Here is a 26,559-nt window from a genome sequence, read left to right on the forward strand (position 1 = left end):
AATTCCCAGGGTTATCCCTATTCCCTTTTTTGAACAGGGGCACGACATTCGTCACTCTCCAATCCTCTGGTACCACCCCTTTTGACAATGACGACAAAAAGATTATTGCTAACGGCTCTGCAATTTCATTTTTTGCTTCCCATAGAATCTTTGGATATATCCCGTCAGGCCCGGTGGACTTGTCTATCCTCAAGTTTTTCAAAATGCCCAACACATCTTCCTTCCTAACAAGTATCTCCTTGAGCTTACCAGTCTGTTTCATACTGTCCTCTCCAGCAATATGGCTCCTCTCGTTTGTAAATACTGAAAACAAAACTTGTTCAAGACCTCTCCTATCTCTTCAGACTCAATACACAATCTCCCGCTACTGTCCTTGGTCGGACCTACCCTCGCTCTAGTCATTCTCATATTTCTTACATATGTGTAAAAGGCCTTGGGGTTTTCCTTGATCCTACCCGCCAAAGATTTTTCATGCCCTCTCTTAGCTCTCCTAATCCCTTCCTTCAGTTCCCTCCTGGCTATCTTGTATCCCTCCAGCGCCCTGTCTGAACCTTGTTTCCTCAGCCTTACATAAGTCTCCTTCTTCCTCTTAACAAGACATTCAACCTCTCTTGTCAACAATGGCTCCCTCACTCGACCATCTCTTCCCTGCCTGACAGGGGCATACATATCAAAGACACGTAGTATCTGTTCCTTGAACAAGTTCCACATTTCACTTGTGTCCTTCCCTGACAGCCCATGTTCCCAATTTATGCACTTCAATTCTTGTCTGACAGCATTGTATTTACCCTTCCCTCAATTGTAAACCTTGCCCTGTTGTACGCACCTATCCCTCTCCATTACTAAAGTGAAAGTCACAGAATTGTGGTCACTACCTCCAAAATGCTCCCCCACTAACAAATCTATCACCTGCCCTGGTTCATTACCAAGTACCAAATCCAATATGGCCTCCCCTCTGGTCGGACAAACTACCTAGTGTGTTAGAAAAGCTTCCTGGACACACTGCACAAACACCACCCCATCCAAATTATTTGATCTAAAGAGTTTCCACTCAATATTTGGGAAGTTGAAGTCACCCATGACTACTACCCTGTGACTTCTGCACCTTTCCAAAAGCTGTTTCCCAATCTGTTCCTCCACATCTCTGCTGCTATTGGGGGGCCTATAGAAAACTCCCAACAAGGTGACTGCTCCTTTTCTATTTCTGACTTAAACCCATACTACCTCAGTAGGCAGATCCTCCTCGAACTGCCTTTCTGCAGCTGTTATACTATCTCTAATTAACAATGCCACCCCCCCCCCCCCCCCCCCCCCCCCACTACCTCTTTTACCATCCTCCCTAATCTTGTTGAAACATCTATAACCAGGGACATCCAACAACCATTTCTGCCCCTCTTCTATCCAAGTTTCCGTGATGGCCACCACATCGTAGTCCCAAGTACAGATCCATGCCTTACGTTTACCCACCTTATTCCTGATGCTTCTTGCGTTGAAGTATACATACTTCAACCCATCTCCTTGCCTGCAAGTACTCTCCTTTGTCAGTGTTACCTTCCCCACTGTATCACTACGTGCTTTGGTGTCCTGAATATCGGCTTCCTTAGTTGCTGGACTACAAATCCGGTTCCCAATCCCCTGCCAAATTAGTTTAAACCCTCCCGAAGAGTACTAGAAAACCTCCCTCCCAGGATATTGGTGCCCCTATGGTTCAGATGCAACCCATCCTGCTTATACAGGTCCCACCTTCCCCAGAATGCGCTCCAATTATCCAAATACCTGAAGCCCTCCCTCCTACACCATTCCTGCAGCCACGTGTTCAACTGCACTCTCTCCCTATTCCTAGCCTCGCTATCACGTGGCACCGGCAGCAAACCAGAGATGACAACTCTGTCTGTCCTGGCCTTTAACTTCCAGCCTAACTCCCTAAACTTGTTTATTACCTCCACACCCCTTTTCCTACCTATGTCGTTGGTACCAATGTGCACCACGACTTCTGGCTGCTCACCCTCCCCCTTCAAGATCCTGAAGACACGATCCGAGACATCCCTGGCCCTGGCATCCGGGAGGCAACATACCTTCCGGGAGTCTCGCTCGCGACCACAGAATCTCCTATCTATTCCCCTAACCATTGAATCTCCTATTACTATTCCTTTTCTATTCTCCCCCCTGCCCTTCTGAGCCCCAGAGCCAGACTTAGTGCCAGAGATCTGGCCGCTAGGGCCTTCCCCCGGTAGGTCATCCCTTCCAACAGCATCCAAAACAGTATACTTGTTTTGAAAGGGATTGCAGCCATAATGCTAACCACTCTGTTACCGTACTGCCCATTAGCTATGAGGAGAGGTTAGATAAACTCGGTCTGATCTCACTGGAACGATGGAGGTTAAGAGATGACCTGATCGAGGTCTGTAAGATTATGAGTGGCATAGACAGAGTGGATAGTCAGATGCTCTTTCCTAGGGTAGGAGAGTCGAGTACTAGGGGACATAGGTTTAAAGTGCGTGGGGAAAGGTTTGGAACAGATGTGTGAGGCAGGTTTTTTTCCCCCCACAGAGGGTGGTAAATATATGGAATGAGCTGCCTGGGGAGGGGGTGGGAACAGGTACGATAGTGATATTTAATGGGCATCTATATGAATAGGGTCGGAATGGAATGATTCGGACTCCGTAATTGCACACAGTTTTAGTTTAGGCAGGTACCATGGTCGGTGCAGGCTTGGAGGGTCGTATTGTCCTTTCTTTGTTCTTTATATTCTAATCCCATTTTCCAGCACTTGACCCCGTATCCTTGTCTGCCCCGGCATCGCAAATCCACATCTAAATACTTGTTAAATGTTATGAGGGTCTCTGCCTCCACCACCCTTTCAGTCAGATTCCCACCACCCTCTGGGTGAAAAGCTTTTTCCTCACATCCCCTCTAAACCTCCTGCCCTTACCTGAAATCTCTGCCCCCTGGTTATTGATCCCTCCACCAAGGGGAATGGTTTCTTCCCGTCTACTCTATCTATACTCCTCATAATTTTTTTCATCTCAATCATGTGTCCTCCCTCAATCTCCTCTGTTCCAAGGAAAACAACCCCAGTCTATCCAATCTCTCTTCATAACTAAAACTCTCCAACCCAGGCAACATCCTGGTAAATCTCCTCTGCGCCCTTTCCAGGGCTATCACATCCCTCCTGTAATGTGAATTTCAGAACTGAACACAATAATCCTGAGACTACTACCTTTGAGTTCCTCCTTTTTTAATGTCCTAATTTGCTTTATTCTCCTTGTCAGATTTCATCCTACTTTTTCAACCTGTGTCGATGGTTTCGATATGGACCATATTCAGAATGCCCAGCAGAGATCCTTGACAATGTCACCAGGGAGGCAACACAACCCTGAATTATCTTTTAAGACCACAGAAGGGCTTGTCTGTTCCCCTTAATTTTGAATCCCCCATGACTATGGCCCTGCCATTCTTCTTCCTCCCCTCTTGTGCAGCACAGCCACTCATAGTGCCGTGGACTTGGCTTCCACTACTATCCCCTGAGAAGTTACAGCTTCAACATAGGTACATCTGTTAGAGAGAGGGATAGCCACACGGTCTCCTTCCCTACCTTAGCCGGGTGGTCACCAATCCCCTTTCTGCCCGTTTAGTCTTTACCTGCGGTGCGATCACCTCACTGATCATGCTGTTCACGAGAACCTCAGCATCGCGGATGCTCCCGCCTCTCCATCACAGAAATACGGTGAGCCAGTAATAGCAATTGGACACACTTCCTGCCCACGTGGTTGGACAGTGTCCGTGACTTCCCACATAGTGCAGGAGCTTTTCAAGGGTGCGAGCTCTTCTGGCATGACTTCCCTTTAGGTTAAGCTTGCTAGTTATTCCCCTTAAAGAATGTCAATTACGCTAGAGAAAATGAGGGGAGGAAAGCATAAGGCAGACTGTCCAAGCCTGCCTGATTAATGTCCTCTAATATGTTAGTCATGTGACAAGAATTGGGATTTCAGATATGGTTCCTTGCATTTTGAATTCCTAAACAATGGAGTGACAGATACCATCATTCGGCATGTGATCTCAATATTTGTGTGGTGCATGCATGGGAATTTTACCCTTTTGTATTTTTGTTAGTACAGTGATGATTAAAAAAGTGTACGTGTTTATAGATCATTGTGATTGCTATACTACCTTAAAAGAATGGTGGTAGATATTTGTTAAGCAAATATGCCCGTGAAGTATATTTATCTATACTGTGTGCAGGGTGTTTTCTACACTTTAGAATAACATTGCAGTGACCACGCCTGGGTTTGTCAGTACTTTATCAATGTTTGCTATTTGTAAGCTGATACTTGCAGCATTGAGCAGGTAAACCTGTTAAACAAGGAATTTGGTAGCTAACAAGTGTCTTTATAGACACTCCCCATCAAAATGCTAGCATTACATATACCCATTGCTGTGAACCACCACAGATTTTGTATTTTATTTGTTATCCTTTCATGTGATGTGGGCATCACCGGCAAGACCAGCATTTATTGCCCAGCCTTAATTGCCCTGAAACTGTGTGACTTGCTCGGCCCTTTCAGAGGGCAGTTAGAATCAACTGCAATGCTGTGGGTCAGGAGTCACATGTGGGCCAGAGCAGGTAAAGATGGCAGATTTTCTTCCCTACAGGGACATTAGTTTACCAGGTGGGAATTGAACCCACGTACCAGAGCATTAGCCTAGGCCTCTGGATTACTAGTTCAGTGACACTCCCACTGTGCTACTGTACGAGGCACACTGATGGGCTGTTATGCGGCATTCAGCCATTTCCTGATATGGAACACGAAATGAAGCCTGTAACCTTGCACAGCAGAAGCTTCACTTTGATTATTTAAATTTGATTCAATTGGGCAACTGCAGAGAAATCTAATTCCTCTGGTAAGGTAAAGAAATTGGGAATATAATCGTAAAATTAGAGCTATTTAGCAAGGAAATCACAAATATTTTTCTTCACAAAAATGCTCGTTAATTGGGGAATGATGACTGAGCTTGATTTCATACAGCCACTCATCAAATCTCACGGTGGCAGTGGTTAGCTCTGCTGCCTCACAACGCCTGGGGCCGGGGTTCAATTCCGACCTTGAGTGACTGTCTGTGTGGAGTCTGCACTTTCTCCCCGTGTCTGTGTGGGTTTCCTCCGGGTGCTCTGGCTTCCTCCCACAGTCCAAAGATGTGCAGGTGAGGTGGAACAGGCCCTTCGGCCCTCCAAGCCTGCACGGATCACGTGTCCTATCCAGACCAACTGTCTGTATCCTTCTATACCCCGTCTGTTCATGTGCCTAGCCAGATAAATCTTAACATATCTACCTCAACCACCTCACTTGGCAGTGTATTCCAGGTCAGCACTCACCTTGAACTTGTGCCATCTTGAAATTGTCTTTTCCACCCTGGGAAAAAGCCTCCAATTTTCACTCTATCTATACCTCTAATAATTTTATAAACTTCGATCAGATCGTCCCTCAGCCTCCATCTCTCTAGGGAAAACAATCCCAGTTTATTCAATCGCTCCTCATAGCTAATACCCTCCATGCCAGGCAACATCCTGATAAACCTTTTCTGTGCTCTCTCCAAAGCCTCCACATCCTTCTGGTAGTGCGGTGACCAGAATTGGTCACAATATTCCAAATGTGGCCTAACCAACATTCTATATAATTGTAACATAATTTTTCGAGCTTTTTTTTTTATAAATTTAGAGTACCCAATTATTTTTTCCAATTAAGGGGCAATTTAGCCTGGCCAATCCACCTACTCTGCACATTTTTGGGTTGTGGGGGCGAAACCCACGCAGACACGGGGAGAATGTGCAAACTCCACACAGACAGTGACCCAGAGCCGGGATCGAACCTGGGACCTCAGCGCCGTGAGGCGGTTGTGCTAACCACTAGGCCACCGTGCTGCCCATTTTTCGAGCTTTTATACTCAATACCCCATCCTATTAAGGCAAACATGCCTTATGCTTTCTTTATCACCATTTCCATCTGTGTTGCCACTTTTAAGGATCTGTGGACCTGCACGCCCAGATCTCTCTGTGTCTCTATGCTCCTGATGGTTCTGCCATTTATTTCATAGCTCCCAACTGAATTGGATCTACCAAAATGCATCACCTCGTATTTGTCCGGGTTAAATTCCATCTGCCATTTCTCTGCCCAATTTTGCAGCCTATCTATATCCTGCTGTATTCTTTGACAATCATTATCACTATCCGCAAACTTGCCAATCAGACCCGTTATGTTTATTTCCAAGTCATTTGGATATATTACAAAGAGCAAAGGTCCACCACTAGTTACAGACCTCCATTCGGAAAAACACCCTTCCACTGCTACCCTCTGTCTTCTATGGCCAAGCCGCTTCTGGATCCATCCAGCCAGTTCACCCCTGTCCTCATGTGATCTAATCTTTTGCACCAACCTGCCATGAGGCACTTTATCAAATGCTTCACTGAAGTCCATGTAGACAACATCCACAGCCCTTCCCTCATCAATTATTCTTGTCACCGCTTCAAAAAAATTAAATTAAATTAGTGGGACATGACCTCCCTTGTACAAAACCATGCTGTCTGTCGCTAATAAGACAATTCACTTCCAAATGTGTTTAGATCCTATCCCTGAGAATCTTTTCCAGCAATTTCACTATCACTGACGTCAAGCTCACTGGCCTATAATTACACGGGTTATCCTTGCAACCCTTCTTAAATAACAGTATAACATTGGCTATCCTCCAATTCTCTGGGATCTCACCTGTGGCCAATGAGGACATAAAGATTTCTGTCAGAGACCCAGCGATTTCATCTCTTGGGATAGATGCCATCTGGCCCTGGGGATTTGTCTACCTTAATGCTTTTTAACACACCGAACACTTCCTCCTTCATAATAACGACTTGTTTTAAAGTGTTTACACATCCCTCTGCGACACTGCCAATCAACATGTCCCTTTCTGATGTGAATACCGATGCAATACTCATGAAGGACCTCACCTACTTCCTCTGGTTCTGTACATAATTTCCCTCCTTTGTCCGCGAGTGGGCCAACTCTTTCTCTAGCTACCGTCTTGTTCCTCATCTACGTATAAATGCCTTGGGATTCTCCTTAATCCTGACCCCTTTTTGCTCACCTAACTCCCTGCTTGAGCTCCTTTCTACTTTCCTTGTATTCCCCAGGTGCTTTTTCTGTTTTTAGTTGCCTGTACCTCACATATGCATCTTTTTTCTTTTTGACAATATTCTCAATTTCCACGGTTCCTGAATCCTGCCTTTCCTGTCCTTCCTTTAAACCGGCACATGTCTGTCCTGCATTCCCATAAACTGCTCCTTAAAAGACTCCCACATAACAAATGTGAATTTACCCTCAAACAGCCTCTCCCAAACAATAGCCTCCAAATCCTGCCTAATCTGGTTGTAGTTAGCCTTCCCCCAATTTAGCAACTTAACCCGAGGACAACACTCATCCTTTTCCATGAATATCCAAAAACTTACGGAATTGTGGTCACTGTTCGCCACATGTTCTCCCACTACAACGTTGATGACCTGGCCGGGCTCCTTCCCTAGTACTAGGTCCAATATAATAATAATAATAATATAGCTTGTCACGAGTAGGCTTCAATGAAGTTACTGTGAAAAGCCCCTAGTCGCCACATTCCAGCGTCTGTTCGGGGAGGCCGGTACGGGAATTGAACCCGCACTGCTGGCATTGTTCTGCATTACAAAGCCAGCTGTTCAGCCGACTGTGCTAAACCAGCACCATCTACACGATGCACTGCAGGAACTCACCATAACCTCTACCATATAGAAGGACAAGAGCAGTAGATACCTGGGAACCCCACCACCTGGAGGTTCCCCTCTAAATCACTCACCATTCTGACTTGGAAATATATCGGCCATTCCTTCACTGTCGCTGGGGCAAAATCCTGGAACTCCTTCCCTAACAGCACAGTGGGTGTACCTACACCTCAAGGACTGCAGCGGTTCAGCAAGGCAACTCACCACCACGTTCAGGACCCGGGTTCGATGCCAGCCCCGGATCACTGGCCATGTGGACTTTGCACATTCTCCCCATGTCTACGTGGGTCTCACCCCCTCAACCCAAAAAGATGTGCATGGTAGGTGAACTGGGTACACCAAATTGTCCCTTAATTGGAAAAAAAAGAATTGGGTACTCTAAATTTATTAAATAAAACTCACCACCACCTTCTGAAGGGCAACTAGGGATGGGCAATAAATCCTGGCCTAACCAGCGATGTCCACATCCCGTGAATTAATTTTTAAAAGCTGTCCAGCGAGAAATGGATGTTTTGCAGTCACAGATTATACGAACAGTAATTTTCCATACAGCATCAATTACAAAGCGATGCTTTATTTCTTTACTGAATGAGGAGGAGGGGGGGGATATTGATCGAATTCCCAGATCTTCTGCCGTGGGAACCAGTGAAACAGGAAAATTCAATGCCTTCGGAAGGGCAGCGCCCACAATATAAGGGGCTGGTTTAGCTCACTCGGCTAAATCGTTGGCTTTTAAAGCAGACCAAGCAGGCCAGCAGCACGGTTCGATTCCTGTACCAGCCTCCCCGGACAGGCGCCGGAATGTGGCGACTAGGGCCTTTTCACAGTAACTTCATTGAAGCCTACTCGTGACAATAAGCGATTTTCATTTCATATTAAAGGATCCCTCAATACTACAAAACAATCAACTCCGATGAGAGACATTGTCAACAGAACTGTAAGGAAGTGGCAGCATGGCGGTGCAGTGGTTAGCACTGAGAGTACGGCACTGAGGACCCGGATTCGAATCCCGGCCCTGGGCCACTGTCTGTGTGGAGTTTTCACATCCTCCCAGTGTCTGCGTGGGTTTCACCCGCACAACCAAAAAGATGTGCAGGGTAGGTGGATTGGCCACGCTAAATTGCCCCTTAATTGGGAACAAAATAATTGGGTACTCTAAATTTTTATTTTTTTTTTTAAAACTGTAACGGTTTATCTCGAGATCAGAGCCCAAAATCCACCTGACTCTCCAGTGCAGTGCTGAAGTGGACATGAAAGGTTCCATGGCACTATTCAAAGATGAGCAGGGGAGCCTTTCCTCGATGACCCGGCCTATCTCCACTCCTAACCAACAGCTAAAAGAAAGATTATTTGCAAATGACCTCAAAATGGTTTGTGGAGACTAGCTTTATCCAAACTGGCTGCTGCGTTGCTAAGTTTCAAAAGATGCAATGCAAATCCAAGTTCTCTTTTGGTACAGTTACACATACCTGGCTGTATTCAATATCCCGCTCATCTTCATTAATCATGATCATATAAGGTCTTCGAGGTAAACCCGGTGCCTTCAGTCCAAGGACGAAGAGCAGTAACGTACAGATGTATCGCACTATCCATAGTCCAAAGTGCACCTGATAATTAAATGTCAGCCATTAATCAAGGTGGAGTAAGAAATTACAATGCTGGAAACAGACAACAGGATCAACAGCAACTACAAAAGCACAAATTAATAAAGCAGCTAATGAAGGATGTGGAATCCTGAGCTTTATAAACTGAGGCATTACGTAAGAAAGGCTGGAAGTTATATTAAACCTATAGAAAACACTGGTGCAAGCCCAGCTGGAGCAGTGTGTTCAGTGCTGGCACCAGGCTTTAGGAGAGCTGCAGACTCTGGACACGGCAGCAGTGGAGATTTACAAGAACGGTTCCAGGGATTGTTGCTCGTTCTGAGTGAGTGTGCTTTACACTCAATTGGCTCTGTTTTATTCCTTAGCTCTGGAGACGCCAGGTATCTTTATGATACCGCCACGAGGCTCAAGTTCAAGTTCAGATCAATGACTCAATACACCAGTTAGTAAGTTCAAACAAGACACGTTTATTATTACACGGTTATTTACTACTCATGCATATAATACTAAGACTAAACTATTCCCACCACTACTAGGCCAATACTTATCTGGAATAAGGGAACTGCCGGATCAGGGAACAATGGCCTCTTGCTCTGTCCTGGATCCGCAGGCTTCCAGTTGGTGTGGACTAAAGGGGTCAGGAGTGTCTGTTCTCGTAGCGTGCGTTGTATGACACTTACTTGCCGTGTAGCAATTGGCCAGGCCTCTTCTTCTCACGTTCAAGTTCTTAGAGAGTTGCTGCAAAGGTGTTCTGCTGGGAGGGCCGGCTAAGAGAGAGAGTTCGTCTTGGGACCTTATTTTTATAGGTCCCAGGGGCTTTGCGCCCTTTTGGGCGGACCCTTAACTTAGTGGCAATCGACTGGGTCGCATCCCAATCGATTAATACGAATCCCCCAATACTGAGGCTGTCCCTCGATCGCGGGGCGGTTCTTTCTAACTTGTTTGTGTCCTTTTGTTTCAGACTCCATTGGAGCCGGGAAGTCTGACCTGCAATAGAATGTTTCGATTGCAGCTAATTGTTGTGTCCATTGTGCCCGGGAATCACTCAATTAGTATGCAAACTTGTTAGTTTCAATGCTGTCTGGTTTCTTCGCAGGCAGAATACACAGAGAGATTCTGCAGCCTGCTTGTCTTTCTGACATTGTCCAATTTTCCCTGCATGCATTTCAATTCTCCATTTTATGTCGGGAAGTGGCCAGCTTCGGTGGCTACAGGATGAAGAGATACAGTTGTGGGGAGAGACTGAGGCTATTCTCCTTGGAGGGAAGAAGTCCAAAAGGAAATCTGGCAGAGAAGTTTTAAAATCATTAAGTGGTCAGAGAGGGTAAATGAGGAGAAATGGTTTCAAACAGCTGAAGAGCTGTTATTACCACACAGCAAGAATTAAAAACAAACAAACCCGGTAATCTGTTAGGAATGTGATATGGTGGCGAAACAGATTAAACAGCAGCTTTCAAAATAGAATGGGAAAGAGCAGGAAATTGGGACCAATTCGACTGACCGTCAAACAAAAAAACAGCACAGATTCAATGGGCCTCCTGCTCTGTACTATTTTATGAAATTACAAACTTTGTTGCAGAAGCATCTCCTTCCTTAGAGCTTCCTAAAGGTTTTCTTCCTCACAGCATAACAAGGCTTTCACAACAGCTTTCTCAAGCAGCTCTAGTAACGTGCTTGTTGGATTTTTAATACGTCCTTTGCCGTGTTCATAAACCTTCTCCTCTTTAGCCTCTGGTCCTTGACTGATCGAATAGCAGCTGCAGAGATCAATGGCTCACTACAGGACCTTAATTGGCAGCGGGTCAGAAAGGCCGTCCATGAGTCTTCTGCCCCTCAATTTAATTGGGTCAGATGCAGGAAGTGGCAATGTCCCACCCCAGTACTCTCCCGATTAAATGCCTGTCATAACCCCTACGAGGACTACGGGGAAACCATCACTGATCTTCCCATGGGACGAGTGAGGTACGAGCTTCCAAGATTGGGGGCAGGGCCTCATTATGTACGGATATAAAAGCTGGCCCAAAGCAGGATCTTGCCAGCAAGGGAGCGAGATGCCTTATTGGACAAAACTTGTATATGGTTAAAATAAATTGATGCTCAATTTTCGCCTGCTTCCTCAAGTTACTAAACTGGCGATGAGGATTAAAAGAAACTCCGGACTCGCGCGTAGAACCGCCCGACTGCTGGCAGTTGCTGTTTGGGACGTAATGTCGTAACGATTTAAGATGCCGTTATTTGAAAAATTGGAAGCCTTCGACGCAGGCCTGGAAGATTGAAACCAGTATCCAGAGCGCATGAGGCATTTTTTCCAGGCAAACGGGATTTTGGTGGAAGACTGTCACAGGTCCTCCTCCTGACTGCCAGTGGGGCATAAAGAGTCAGACTTACCCGGCTACACTGAACTTCAATCCTTTGATGAGCTGGTCGCAATGGTTTCGGAACACTATGACCACAAGCCATGGGTAATTGTGCAAGAGTATCGTTTTAATATGGCAGTATGGCCCCCTGGCGAATCAGTCACGGACTACATGACCCGCTTAAGCCGGTTGGCTGAACACCGAGTTCAGGCCTTCGCTCTCGTAAATGCTGCAGGAACGGCTCGTGTGTGTTGTCAAACAATAAGGCCACACAGAGGAAGCTACTGGCGGATCCACCCTCGATTTGAAACGGGTCATTAAGTTATTATTTCGAGACCTCCGGTGGCGCGCGTGAGCGGAGCGGTCGTGCTGGAGAGGGGCTCCCGCTGGTCTGCGGAATTTCGGCATTTTCCGGGGGTTCCGGGTCGGGCCGGTGGGGAGCCCGTGACTGGAGGATCAGGGGCATTGATTCCGAAGCAAGCGGCAGGGGAGGAGCATGGCCTGAGGTGAGGCCTGATTCCAGCACAGATGTAGAGGGGGAGCAAAACGCACCGGGTGGCCCCCCACTCAAAATGCACGTTTGGGATGTTTGAAGTCCGGTCCCAGGAGGAGAGATGTTTCGAACTTTGATTTTCGAATTTTTTTTTTTATTTTAAAAGAAAGTTTTTTTTTTAATTATTAATTTTTTTTTAAACTTAATTTTTGAATTTACATTTTTTTAATTTATTTTATTATTTATCTCCAGATTGAAGAAAGAACAAAAAATATTAAGCGGTTAAGGGATGCCAAAAACAGCTGTGAAGAAGGGAGGAAACGTGGCTCGCCACCAAAGGAGGACAAAATGGCGGATGCCGGACCGCATGGTGGGGCCGCACTACGTACAGTGGAAAGGATGACCAAGGTGATGGCTGTGGAGCTGGAGAAGCAGTATGCGAGGCACATGGAGGCGTTGAGGAAGGAGATGGTGGTCGCATTGAGATCATTGGTGGAGGAGGCAATCCCCCCGGTGAGGGTGGATGTGGCAAAGACATCGGCTGAGGTGAGAGGGCAGGGTGAAAAGATGAGGAGGCCGTGCCGCAGCAAAGTGACCAGCTCACCTAGATGGGAGACGAACTACAGAGGGTTGTGGAGGTCAACAGAAGACTCCGAGCAAAGCTCGAGGACTTGGAGAAACGCTCGAGGCAGAAAAATCTGAGAATTGTGGGCTTACCTGAAGGGGCAGAGGGCTCATGGCCAACTGAGTACTTTGCTATTAGGCTGGCAGAGTTGATAGGGGAGGGTGAAGACCCCTCCCGGTATGAACTGGACCGAGCTCATCCGTCGTTAAGGCTGAAACTCAAAGTAAACGAGCCGCCAAGAGCAGTAATTATCTGCTTCAATAAATACCACATAAAGGAGAAGGTGTTAAACTGGGCGAAGCAGAAGCGGGAGGTGCAGTGGGATGGTGCTAGAGTTCGGATCCACCAGGACTTGACGGTGGAGTTGGCAAAGAGGCGAGCGGCGTTCAGCCGAGTGAAGGCGGCACTGTACAAGGGACTGCGATTTGGTATGGTATACCCGGCAAAGCCGAGGGTGACGTACCTCGCCAAAGATTTTTATTTTGCAACGGTGGAGGCGGCTAAGGCAGAAGTCCTGGGACAGAAGTGAGGAGTGGAGCTGGAAGAGAGATCGTGGACTGTGATTGGGGAACTAGAAAATGTATAAATGTTATAACTTTCTTTTCACTGACCTGTATTGTAACTTACTTGACTTCACATTGTTATAGAGTTGAAGTTTTTTTTGGTTTGATTGGCATTTTTGCTCCTTTTTTTGTTGCAACGTTTATGTTATTTCATTGAATTGCATGGGTTAGATTGTTTTTCTTTTTCTTCTGGGACTGGGTGGGAGGGGACAGTAGGTGAACGGAGGTGAGGAGAGAGGAGGGCTGCGGACATTGGAGCCTGGTTATCAGGTTTTGATGGGCCTACGAGGCGAGAAACTGGGGTGGGGGGAGGAGGATCGATACTGGGGGAGATTTTCTCGAGGGGAAGTACAGTGGCGGAAGGGGGTTCCATGTTAATAATGGAAAGAGACGGGTCAGGCTCATGGGGCAGGGCTTGGCGGTATGATGATTGTGGATAAGAAGAGGGGGGTGAGAGACCCCCAGTTAGGATAGTCACGTGGGCCGTGAGGGGGCTGGGAGGCCCAGTCAAAAGGTCTCGCCTCACCTCCGTTGACTAGCCGACTTCAGTTAGCGAGTGCGGGTAGTCCCCCTCTCCCCCAAAAAGGCATACTGTCCCCTCCCACCCAGTCCCAGAAGAAAAACAAAAACAACCTAACCCTTGCGGATCTTAAAAGTTTGAAGGTGTGAAGGACCAAGTGAGACTTCAAAAGGGCTGGGTTAGTCAGGAGTTTCATTCTGGAATTAACGGAAGAGCTCGAGGGGTAGCGGTAAAGGTCAACTAAAGGGTACGGTTCCAGATGGAGAAGGTGGTTGCAGATCAGGGGGATAGGTATGTGATTGTGACAGGGGCACTGGAGGGGAGGCTAGTGGCACTGGTAAGCATATATGGTCCCAATTGGGATGATGTGGGATTCGCAAAGGTGTGTGGGGCCATCCCCGACTTGGACACACACAAATTGGTGGGGGGGCGGAGTGGAAAATTGGACAGGTCATAGCCACGCTCGCTGGTCCTGTCCGGGGGTGGGTGGGCGCGCTGGCTGGGCTAAGGGTGGAAATGGGAAGGTTGGACCCTTGGAGGTTTCTGCACCCGAGGGAGCTGGAATGCTCGTTTTTCTCAGCGGTCCATAAGGTGTACTCGCGGATTGACTTTTTCACGGTGTGGAAAGCGTTGCTGGCTGGGCTTAAAGGGTCGGAGTACTCAGCAATTGCAATATGAGATCATGCTCCGCATTGGGTGGATAAGGTACTGGAGAAGGAGATGGTACAGAGACCAGGGTGGACTGTTGGGGGACCGAGGGCTCTATGACAAAATTGAAAAGGTAATCGAGGAATATGTAGGTTTCAACTGCACGGGTGAGGTGTCAAAGGCGGTTGTCTGGGAGGCTTTAAAGGCGGTGGTGAGGGGTGAGGTGATCTCATTCAAGGCAACGCGAGACAAAGAGGAGAGGTTAGAACGGCAGAGGGTAACAGGGAAGGTGGCCAGAATTAAAAAGGTGCTACTACAGAGAGGAAGGCAGGCAAGGGGTTTGGGTCTTCCGAACCCGATGTATTATTACTGGGCGGCGAATGTGGAGAAGGTGCGGAGCTGGGTCGGGGGGGGGGTGATTCCCAATGGGTCAGAATGGAGGAGAGTTTGGATAGGGGGTCGGGATTGAAGGTGCTAGCGACAGCGCCGTTCCCGACGGCCCTGGGGAGATACTCAGAGAGTCCAGTAGTAATAGCTTCGTTGAGAATTTGGAGGCAGTTTCGACAACACTTCGGATTGGGGGCAGGGTCAAGGGAAATGCTGATTTGAAGGAGAAGGAGAAGGCGCTGCTAGAAGGGATCAAGGCAAAGTGGGAGGAAGAGTAGGGAGAGGGTACAGAGGAGGGGTTCTGGTGTGAGGTGCTCCAGGGGGTGAACGCCTCCAACCCAGAAGGTGGTGTATAGAGCGCACCACACGAGGGTGAGGATGAGCCGGTTCTTTGAGGGGGTAGAAGATGTGTGTACGTTGCGGGGGAGGCCCCGCAAACCACATTCATATGTTTTGGTCCTGTCCAAAGCTGGAGGATTACTGGAAGGAGGTGTTTAGGGTAATTTCTAAAGTGGTGCCCGGGAAACTGGATCCGGGCCCCCGGGTGGCCATATGAAAAATGAAAATTGCTTATTGTCACAAGTAGGCTTCAATGAAGTTACTGTGAAAAGCCCCTAGTCGCCACATTCCGGCGCCTGTCTGGGGAGGCTGGTACGGGAATTGAACCGTGCTGCTGGCCTGCCTTGGTCTGCTTTAAAGGCCAGCGATTTAACCCAGTGAGTTAAACCAGCCCCTATTCAGGGTGTCGGACCAGCCGTGGTTGGAAACGGGTGCGGAGGCAGATGTTGTAGCCTTGGCCTCGTTGATCGCCCGAAGGCGGATCCTGTTGGGGTGGAGATCAACATCTCCACCCTGTGCCCTGGCGTGGCAAGGAGATCTGCTGGTCAAATTTGAACTGAGGGGAAGGATGGAGGGGTTCTACAATTCATGGCCATTATTCATTATGCACTTTTGAGAACTGGATCACATCGAACATTAAGGGGGTTGGGGGACTGTATGTGTTAATGGTGACTATGGGTGATTCCTGATCCTTTTTGTCATTTGTTTGTGATAACATGCAAGCCAATGTCCAGGGTTTGGTGGAAGGTTGGGATCGTTGTTATTGATGTGGGGATTGATATTATATTTGTTACAGATTATTGTTTGTTGGTGGGTGTGAATTTGGGAGAAAATGTGAAAAAGGAGAAGAAGAAACATTTTTTTAAAAAGTTATTATTTCGAGGACATGAGAAGAAAGGAGTGCAGGAACTGCAGGGATCCGTGGACTATGGCGTCCATAGTTTGACCCACCCTTCTTTTCAAACTCCTGCATCACAGGACAGTGCCGATCAGGCAAGCATTCCTCCAAAAGGGACAGCCTCACAGGCCATTCTGCAGCAGGGTTTGAATCTCGGACGCTACTGCTGATTGTGGGATACCTCCCCAGAGGATGAAGGGAGAGCCGGCCGCATTGACAACTGGGCGGACGAGAACTCAACAGTCAGAGCCACCAGATTTCAACACAGTGAACGCCGCCCACAACTGCCCAGATCGCCACACTGGCATTGCCTGATTCAACTGAACTGAACTGGGCAGCACTGTTGCTTCACAGCACTAGGGACCTGCGTTCGATTCCCGGCTTGGGTCACTGTTTGTGCGGAGTCTGCACGTTCTCCCCGTGTCTGCGTGGGTTTCCTCCGGGTGCCCCGGTTTCCTCCCACAAGTCCCGAAAGACGTGCTTGTTAGGTGAATTGGACATTCTGAATTCTCCCTCTGTGTACCCGAACAGGCGCCGGAATGTGGCGACTAGGGGTTTTGCGCAGTAACTTCATTGCAGTGTTCATGTAAGCCTACTTGTGACACTAATAAAGATTATTATAATAAAGATTATTAACTGTGTCACGGCTCCAAATGTGGCATCGATCCAGGTCATGCTACAGGTCAATGGGCATCCGGGGATGATGGAAATGGACACTGGTGAAGCCGCCTTGTGCATTCCGCCGGCTTCGTACAGGGATCACGTCGCTGACGCTTCACGATACCAAGGCAAGGTTGCCAACCTACACTGGCGAGCCTTTACAAATCATGGAGATAACCGTGACTCCGGTAACGAATGAACAGCAGTCGGTTCAACTTCCGTTGGTTGTGGTGCAGGGACTGGGACCAAATTTGTTGGGACAAGACGAGACTGATTACGAGTGCTTCATTTCGACTGGCAACACGTCTTTCAGATGGGCACCGGAAGCCTATATGACGTGTTGGGTAAGTACCCCCAAGTGTTCCAGGAGGAGCTGGGTAGAATAAAGGGGGCCAAAGCCCATATCCTGGAGCTCAGCCCGATATTTCAGGACCTGGCCTGTACCTCATGCTTTGCTGATGAAAGGCGATATAGAACATCGGGGGCTTCAACATTCGGGGGCCATATGCCCGGTGCAGTTGGCGGAGTGGGCCGTGCCTGTGGCGCTGGTATTGCTGTCCAACACGACTGTCCATCTTTGCCGGCGCTCAGCTGAAGAGGAGCAAGTGTGTTCTCCGCACTAAAGCGGTGATCTATCTCGGTTACAGGGTGGACAAGGCTGGTCTACACTGAATGGAGGACAAGGTTCGCACAATAAAAAAGGGGCCCAACACTGAAGAAAGCCACTGAGCTCCAGTCATTTTTGGGCCTGGTCCACTACTAAGGGAAGTCAATTTCCAATTTGGCCACTCTGTTGGCTCCACTCCATATGTTATTGCGGAAGGACCAGGACTGGTGCTGGGGCACTTCACAGGACAAAGCGTTTGATGGTGTTAAGAGTGTTTGTCTTCCAGACAGCTTCTTACACATTATGATCCTGCTAGGCCACTAAAATTGACATGCGATGCTACAGTATTGGGGCAGTGCTGGTCTATATGTGGGACGACGGCATGGAACGATCCATTACGTTCGCTACGAGGACTCTGGTGGGCGCAGAGCGATGTTATGCTCAGATAGAGAAAGAAGGTTTGGCAGTAATTGGGGGAATAAAGAAATTCCATCAGAAAGTTTATGGGCTACATTTTGTCATTAGAACTCACCATAAGCCACTGCTCGGCCTTTGCAGGGAGGATAAGTGGATCCCACCAATTGCATCGGCTCGGATCCAGCGTTGGGCGCTCCTGCTCGCGGAGTACGAATATTCTTTCCAGCAACACCCGGGAACGCAAATTGCCCACGCCAACGCCCTCAGCTGTTGGCCGTCAGAGCCCCTTCTCCCCCCCCCCCCCAGTGGCGAAAGACGTGATTGCCACCCCCAATTTCATGGGTACCTTGCTGGTGACAGCTGCTCAGGCACGTGTGTGGATATGGCAGGACCCAGGATTGACCAAGCTTCAACTCACGCTGTTGAGTGGCGGGAAGGAGGCCCTCCGATAACACTCCCTCCGGCCTTCACACAGAAATTTATCCAGCTCAGTATAGAAGATGGCGCCATATTGTGGGGAGCTCAGGTGGTAATCCCCCAATAGGTTGGGAAGCCCAGCTACAGGACCGTCATAGCGACCACCTGGGTGCACCTAAAATGAAAATGTTGGCCGCAGTTATGTCTGGTGGCCCAGCATTGATGGCTACATTGAGAGGGTCGTGCGCAACTGCCTGGCATGCCAGCAACAAAAACCCTCGCAACGCCTTCACTGCATCCATGGGAATGGCCGGGACGTCCAAGGGTGTGCCTCCACGCAGATTTGTGGGAATTTCCTGGGTTCCATGTTACTTCTGGTTGTGAATGCCCACTCAAAGTGGCTGGAGGTGCGCAAGACGGCCTTCACAACGTGCAGGGCCACAATAGAGAAGCTCCGGGAATTTCTAGCACCCAGGGGATCCCCGAGGTGTTGGTGACACATAATGGGAGATCATTCACCAGTGAGGAATTCGTCCGTTTTGTGAAAAGGAACAGTATTCGGCATTTTTGGATTGCTCCACACCATCCCTCCTCCAATGGTTTAGTGGAACAGGCGGCTCAGACCTTCAAAGGGGCTTGAAGAAGCAATCTGCGGGGTCTATGGACACGCGGTTGGCGCGATTGCTTTTTAATTATCACACGATGCCCCTCGTCACATTGGGAATCGCCCCTGCAGGACTCTTGATGGGCCGGAGACTCAGAACCCAGCTAAGTCTCACATTTCTGAGTAGAGGCGGCAAAGTAGAGGCACAGCAGGAAGCTCAGAAATGACACCGTGATTTGAGGGCAGCAGGGCGAACATTTTACTCTGGGGATGTTGTCTATGCCGCAATTTTGGGGATGGAACGTTGTGATTCCCAGGTGTTGTACTAGAATGAACGGGTCCAGTGTCAAGGTCCACTGGGACCTTTTCCGGGGCAGGTGTGACCTGTACAAAAAGGACGGGTTGCATCTAAAGTGGAACGGCACCAATATCCTGCTGGGACATTTACAAGAGTCACTTAGGAGGATTTAAATTAGTATGACACGAGGGTAGGAACTAGAGCATTAATTTAGAAGGTGTAATAACTGAAGGGCAAATAGAGAACAAAAATAAGAGAACAACATCACCCTGTCTGCTCAACCGCAGTGGTTTGAAGTATATTTGTTTCAATGCCAGAAGTGTAGCGGGTAAAGTAGATGAATTTAGAACTAATAAGTATTAGTACTTGGAATTATGATATAGAACATTACAGTGCAGTACAGGCCCTTCGGCCCTCAATGTTGCGCCGACCTGTAAAACCACTCCAAAGCCCATCTACACTATTCCATTATCATCCATATGTTTATCCAATGACCATTTAAATGCCCTTAGTGTTGGCGAGTCTACTACTGTTGCAGGCAGGGCATTCCACTCCCTTACTACTAAAGAACCTATCCTGTTGTGACTATCACAGAAACATGGTAAAGGAAGGGTAGGATTGGCAGCTGAACTTTGGAGGATATGGATGCTTCACGAGAGATAGAGGGGGATGTAAAAAGGGGTGGGAGAGTAGCATTACTAGTTAAGGAAGAATATTATAGCCTTACTGCAGGACACCTCGGATGGCTCATATAATGAGGCAATTTGGGTAGAGCTCAGGATCAGGAAGGAGGCAATCACATGCTGGGCATTTATTACAGGCCTCCCAACTTCCAGCGAGAGATAGAGGAGCTGACAGGTAGGGAGATTTTGGATAGGTACAAAAGTAACAGGGTTGTTGTGGTAGGGGATTTCAATTTCCCCTATATTGACTGGGACTCACTTAGTGCTAGGGGCTTGGGTGGGGCAGAGTTTGTAAGGTGTATCCAGGAGGGCTTCTTGGTGCAATATGTAGACAGTCCAACTGGGGAAGGGGCAGTACTGGACCTGGTATTGGGGAATGAGCCTGGACAGGTTGTTGAGGTTTCAATGAGGGAACATTTTGGGAGTAGTGACCACAATTCCTTAAGTTTTGGGGTACTTTTGGATAGGGATGAGGGAACCCTCGCATTAAGGCGCTAAACTGGGGAAAGGCAAATTAGGATAACATTAGACAGGAATTGAATTGGGTGTGGCTATTGGAGGGTAAATCAACATTGGACATGTGGGCGTCTTTCAAACGACGGTTGATTAGGATTCAGGAAAGTCACGTTCTTGAGAGAACAAAGGATAAGTATGGCAGTTTAGGGAGCCTTGGATAACGAGGAATATCGTGAACCTCGTCAAAAAGAAAAAGGAGACTTTTGCATGGTCGAGAACATAGAACATACAGTGCAGAGGGTGGAGACAGTCGAACACCTTGAGGAGTTTAACGAAAGTAGGAAGGTACTTAAGCGGGCAATTAGGAGGGCTAGGAGGAGTCATGAAATGCCCTTGGCAAGTAGGATTAAGGTGAATCCCAAAGTTTTTTATTCATATTAAAAAAGCAAGAGGGTGACTTCCGGTAGTGGTGATGTTCGAGTGAGCCACACATTCGGCGGGCTCTCACTCCGGCGGGGCTTTGGAGCTGATTCCCCGCGATAGCGGGACCACGGGGGCGGCAAAAAGGCTGCCGCGAAAAAGCTGGAGAGCGGGCTGCAGCTGATGGAATCGTGGGAGGCCAGCAGGTAGGGGAAGAGAGAGAGAGACGGAGGCAAGGAGCAGAGGAAACTGACCTGAAACTGACAAGATGGCAGAACCACGGAACTTCCTTGCTCCAGGAGAAAAAAAAGAGCTGGGCGAAGGAAGGCGGCGGCGAAAGTGCTGAGGAGTGGGCTGCGGCACATGGAACAGCAGGAGTCCAGAAGGCAGAAGAAGAAAGAGAAAAAGGGACAGAGACAAGGACCTGAAGAAAGTTACCTGGAACCTAAGATGGCGGACACACGGACCCCGGACTCAGCAATCCAGCAGGCGCTGGATAACATGCTCCAGGTAATGAAGTCCAGTTTTGAAGCGCTGAAGCGGGACAGCTTGGACCCAATCCAGAAAGCGGTGGATCAGCTGAACCAGAGGCTGGATGCGCAGGATGTTAAGTTAAGGAGCTGGGAGAGGCGATGGAGGAGCAGGCGGATGCGCAGACGGTTGCAGCGCTAGAAGTTGACGGCCTGAAAGAGCGGCAGAGAAGACTGCTGGACAGAGTGGAGGAGCTGGAGAATAGAGTCCGCAGGAACAACCTGAGGATGGTCGGCCTCCCGGAGGGGGCTGAGGGAGCTGATGCTGCAGCGTTTGTAGCAGACCTGCTGAAGCAGCTGATGGGGGCCGAAGCCTTTCCGCGACCGCCGGAGCTGGAGTGCAGGCAAGGCAGGGGCGGCCGGGCGGACCCCCCCGCCCGATGGTGATTAGGTTCCACAGGTTCGTGGACAAGGAGCGGGTGCTGCGGTGGGCAAAGAGCGCCAGGAGCAGCACGTGGAACAACAATGTTATCCGCATTTACCAGGACCTAAGCCAAGAGGTGGCTCGGTGGCGAGCAGCCTTTAAGAATGTCAAGGAGGTGCTGCTCAAGAAGCACGTGAAGTTTGGTCTGCTGTTCCAGCTCGCCTATGGGTCACGCACCAGGGTCAACACCACTACTTCTCCGAGCCCGAAGAAGCGATGGATTTTGTGAGGGACCAGGGGCTGGTCCCGAAAGGAGGCCCCAAGGACGCGAATTAGGGCCCGAGGATTACCGTGGGAAGGTACGCCGAATGGGCCTGGACTGCTGCTTAACGGTTTGCTGGGCCAAAGGGGCCAGGTGGAACATTTGGGACTCTTTCCTTTGTTCATGGACATTGGTTTGGTGGTTAACCCCTTTTTTTTCCTGTTGTCTCTCTTTTTCTTATGGGGGGTTTTTTTGGGGGTTTTTTTTTGTTGTGCTTTTTCCTTTTTTTTCTGTTTTTTCCTGTTTGGGCTGATTTGTACTTTTTGGTGCAGCTCGCGGAAGACACTGGAGCCGGCTTGCCCCAGTGGGTTGGAGAGGGGGATGGGGCGCCAGGGAGCCGGGAGGAGGACGGGGAAACAATGGGAATGAGGCAGGAAGGCGCCGGAATGTTGAGTCACCGGGCTAGCAGATTGGCTAGTCAAGGGAGTCAGGTGGGGGGGGGAGGTCACAGCCAGTAGATGGCAGGGGTGGGGGTATCGGGGGATGTGGTTGGGGGGGGGGGGGGGGGGGGGGGGGGTTGTTCTGCTGACGTGGGAGGGACTTGAAATAGGCACTGGAGAGGAGGTAGAGGGTGGAGGCAGCCAAAGGGCGGGCCAGGAATGGCGCGACGCACGGGCCGGGGGCCGGCCCGAGAAAGGCTATGGCTGACCGGCGGGGGGGGGGTTGTGCCCCCGACCAGGCTGATCACCTGGAACGTCAAGGGACTGAATGGGCCGGTTAGAGGGCGCGGGTGTTCGCGGACTTGCGGGCTCTGAGGGCGGACGTAATTATGTTGCAGGAGACACATCTGAAAGTGTCAGACCAGACCAGGCTAAGGAAGGGCTGGATTAGCCAGGTCTTCCACTCGGACTTGGACTCGAAGCCAGAGGGGTGGCAATCATGATCAACAAGCGCATGCAATTTGAGGGCAGAGGGCATATCCGCAGACAGGGGGGGGGCAAGATACCTGATGGTACGGGGCAGACTGGAGGGGAGAAGAGTGGTGCTGGTGAATATATATGCCCGAACTGGGATGACGTGGACCTTCATTAAAGAGTGCTGGGGAAGATCCCGGACCTGGATTCTCGCAGGCTAATAATGGGAGGGGACTTTAACATGGTCCTGACCCGACTTTGGATCGGTTCGTGTCCCAGAACGGGTAGACTCTCAGCAATGGCAAGGGAGCTGAAAGGGTTTATGGAGCAAATGGGGGCAGTGGACCCCTGGAGAGATAGACAGCCAACAGGAAGGGGCTACTCGTTTTACCTCGCACGTCCATAAAGTATATTCTAGGATAGATTTCTTTGTACTAAGCAGGGACCTGTAGGGAGGAGGTAAGAACACGGAATATTCGGCAATTACTATCTCAGACCATGCCCCGCATTGGGTGGACCTGCAGATCGGGGAGCGAGCTACCAACGCCCGCAATGGAGGTTAGACGTGGGACTGCTGTCGGAGGAGGGGATCTGCGAGAGGCTTCGGAGATGTATGCAAAATTACCTGCAGGTGAATGACACGGGGGAGGTCTCAGCGGCGACCCTGTGGGAGGCGGCTAAAGGCAGTATGCGGGGGGAGCTGATTTCAATTGGGGCCACAGAGCAAGGCAGACCGGACAGAGATGGATAGATTGGTCAGGGAAATGGGTCGGATAGATGAAGAGCACGTGGTGTACGAGCATGGGGAAAAGGCCTAGCAGGCTGTTAGCGCAGCAACTCAGGAGGAGGGAGGCAGCCAGGGAAATAGGTAGAGTGGAGAACCCGGCAGAATTGAATAAGGTATTCCGGGACTTCTATCGTAAGCTGTATACTTCGGAGCCGCCGAAGAACCCGGAGGGGATTGAAAAGGTTTTTGGACGGGTTAACCTTCCCAACAGTAGGTGGGGGGCGAGTGGAAGAGCTGGGGGGCCCGATTAGAGTAGAGGAGGTATTGGGGGCCTAAAGGCCATGCAGTCGGGGAAGTCCCCGGGCCAGATGGATACCCAGTAGAGTTCTATAGGAAGTTCTCTGTAGCTGGGGGGCCCGGTCCTTGGCGAGGGTTTTCAATGAGGCAAGGGACAGAGGGACCCTGCCGCCGACAATGTCCCAAGCCACTATAATCACTGATATTGAAGCGGGGTAAAGACCCGGAGGCGTGCGGATCCTACAGGCCAATCTCCCTTGATTAATGTAGACGCCAAGCTCCTGGCAACGGTTACTGGCGGTTAGAATGGGAGGACGTGTACCGGAGGTGATTGGGGAGGATCAAACTGGGTTCGTGAAGGTAGGCACTGGCAGCCAACATGAGAGATTACTTAATGTGATAATGATCCCCCAGTGGGTAGGGAGGTGGAGGTAGTGGTGGCAATGGACGCCGAGAAGGCCTTTGACCGGTGGAGTGGGACTATCTATGGGAGGTGCTCGGACGGTTTGGGTTCGGGGAGGGATTGGTGGATTGGATCAAATTATTATATCAGCCCAGGGCCAGCGTCAGGACCAACAGAGAAGTGTCGGAGTACTTTAGGTTGTACCGAGGGACCAGACAGGGCTGCCCGCTCTCCCCGCTGCTGTTTGCGCTGGCCATAGAGCCGCTGGCGATTGCGCTGAGAGCCGCAGAGGGATGGAAGGGGATGGTGAGGGGCGGGGTTGAACATAGGGTCTCTCTTTATGGCAGACGACCTGCTCCTGTACGTGTTGGACCCAGTGGCCGGGATGGGAAGTATACTGGGAATGCTGAGGAAGTTCGGCCAGTTTCTCAGGATACAAATTAAATACGGTCAAGAGTGAAATGTTTGTGGTCCAGGCAAGGGGCCAGGAGAACAGATTGAGAGGGGCTACCGTTTAGGCTGGTTGAGGAAAATTTCCGGTATTTGGGAATCCAGGTGGCACGAGACTGGGGCAGGCTGCATAAGTTAAATTTGGCCAGGGTGGTGGAGCAAATGAAGGGAGAGTTCGGAGATGGGGTGCACTCCCGCTGTCGTTGGCAGGGAAGGTGCAGACTATAGAGATGACATCCTCCCTCGATTTCTGTTTATTTTTCAGTGCCTTCCCGATCTTTATCCCACAGTCCTTCTTCAAAAGAGTTAATGGGATGATCATGAGCTTTGTCCTGGGCGGGAAAATCCCTTGGGTGAAGAAGGCGATGTTGGAGAGGAACACCAGCGAGGGAGGGTGGCTTTGCCGAGTTCTGATTAATTATTACTGGGCGGCCAACATCGCTATGATAAGGAAGTGGATGGTGGGTACGGGGTCTATTTGGGAGCGGGTGGAGGGCGGCTTCGTGCAGGGGCTCCAGCTTGGCAGCCCTGGTCACGGCTCCTCGTACCGCGGCCAGCCGGCCAAGTACACCACCAGCCCGGTAGTGGTGGCGACCCTGCGGATATGGGGCCAGTGGAGGAGGCATGTAGGGGAGATGGGGGCGTCTGTCTGGGCGCCAATCTGCGACAACCATCAGTTTGCCCCGGGAGTATGGATGGGGGGTTCCGAGTATGGCGGCGGACGGGGGCGGGAGGGTGGGTGATATGTTCCTGGAAGGGAGCTTTGGCGAGTTTGAGGAGCTTGGAGGAGAAATTTGGGTTGGTAAGGGGAAATGACTTTAGATACCTACAGGTTGCGGGACTTGGTTCGTAGACAGGTCCCATCTTTCCCACGCCTCCCGCCAATGGGGATCCTATGACAGAATAGTCTCTAGGAGGGAAGAAGGGGAGGGTGGAGTCTCGGGTATTTATAAGGTGTTCATGAGGGAGAAGGGTCCCAGACAGAGGAACTGAAACTTAATGGGAGGAGGAGCTAGGCGGGGAAATGGAGGATGGGCTGTGGGCAGAGGCCCTGAGTCGGGTAAATTCGACCGCGACATGTGCAGGCTCGGGCTGATTCAATTTAAGGTCGTTCACCGGGCCCATATGACGGTGGCTCGGATGAGCAAATTCTTCGGGATAGAGGACAAATGCGCTAGGTGCGCGGGAGGACCAGCGAACCACATTCACATGTTTTGGGCATGCCCTAAGCTGAGGGGGTACTGGGAGGGTTTTGCGGGGGGTCATGTCCCGGGTGCTAAAACAAGGGTGGTGATGAGTCCAGGGGGGGGCAATTTTTGGGGTTTCGGAGGGACCCAGGGGTCCAGGGGAGAAAGAGGCCGATGTTTTGGCCTTTGCTTCCCTGATAGCCCGTCGACGAATACTATTGGCGTGGAGGGACTCAAAGCCCCCGAAGACTGAGTGGTGGCTTGCGGACATGTCGAGTTTTCCTGGGTATGGAAAAAATTAAGTTCGCCTTGAGGGGATCTGTGCAGGGGTTCGCCCGGAGGTGGCAACCATTTATTGACTTCTTTGCGGGAGAGTGAGCGTCAGCAGGGGATGGGGGGGAGGGGGGGGTAGAGTAGAGGTAGGAGGGAAAATATGGCGGGTAGTACCAGTGGGAGAGGAGCGGGCTTGTGCAATATGTACGATGGAAGTATTGAAAGTACGTGGATGTTTTGCACATTTTTGCCTTTTTTGCTTTCTTTCTGATGACGTCTGTAACTGTTTATAAAGCCAAAAACTACTTCCAATAAAATTGTTTTATTAAAAAAAAAGCAAGAGGGTGGCCAGGAAAGG

General features: G+C 49.7%; 1 protein-coding gene across 4 annotated transcripts in view; it reads right to left on the reverse strand.

Annotated features, from left to right (window-relative positions):
* Positions 1-26,559, reverse strand: part of LOC119962210 (ATP-binding cassette sub-family B member 6, mitochondrial-like) — a 285,333-nt gene that overhangs the window by 213,067 nt on the left and 45,707 nt on the right. For all 4 annotated transcript variants that reach the window (XM_038790179.1, XM_038790178.1, XM_038790181.1 and 1 more), the window contains exon 3: positions 9,268-9,405. In XM_038790179.1, the coding sequence (XP_038646107.1) occupies positions 9,268-9,405 (138 nt within the window). The remainder of the gene's footprint in view (positions 1-9,267; positions 9,406-26,559) is intronic.

This window comes from Scyliorhinus canicula, chromosome 2 (assembly GCF_902713615.1).
Source record: "Scyliorhinus canicula chromosome 2, sScyCan1.1, whole genome shotgun sequence".
In the NCBI taxonomy this organism is placed as follows: domain Eukaryota; kingdom Metazoa; phylum Chordata; class Chondrichthyes; order Carcharhiniformes; family Scyliorhinidae; genus Scyliorhinus; species Scyliorhinus canicula.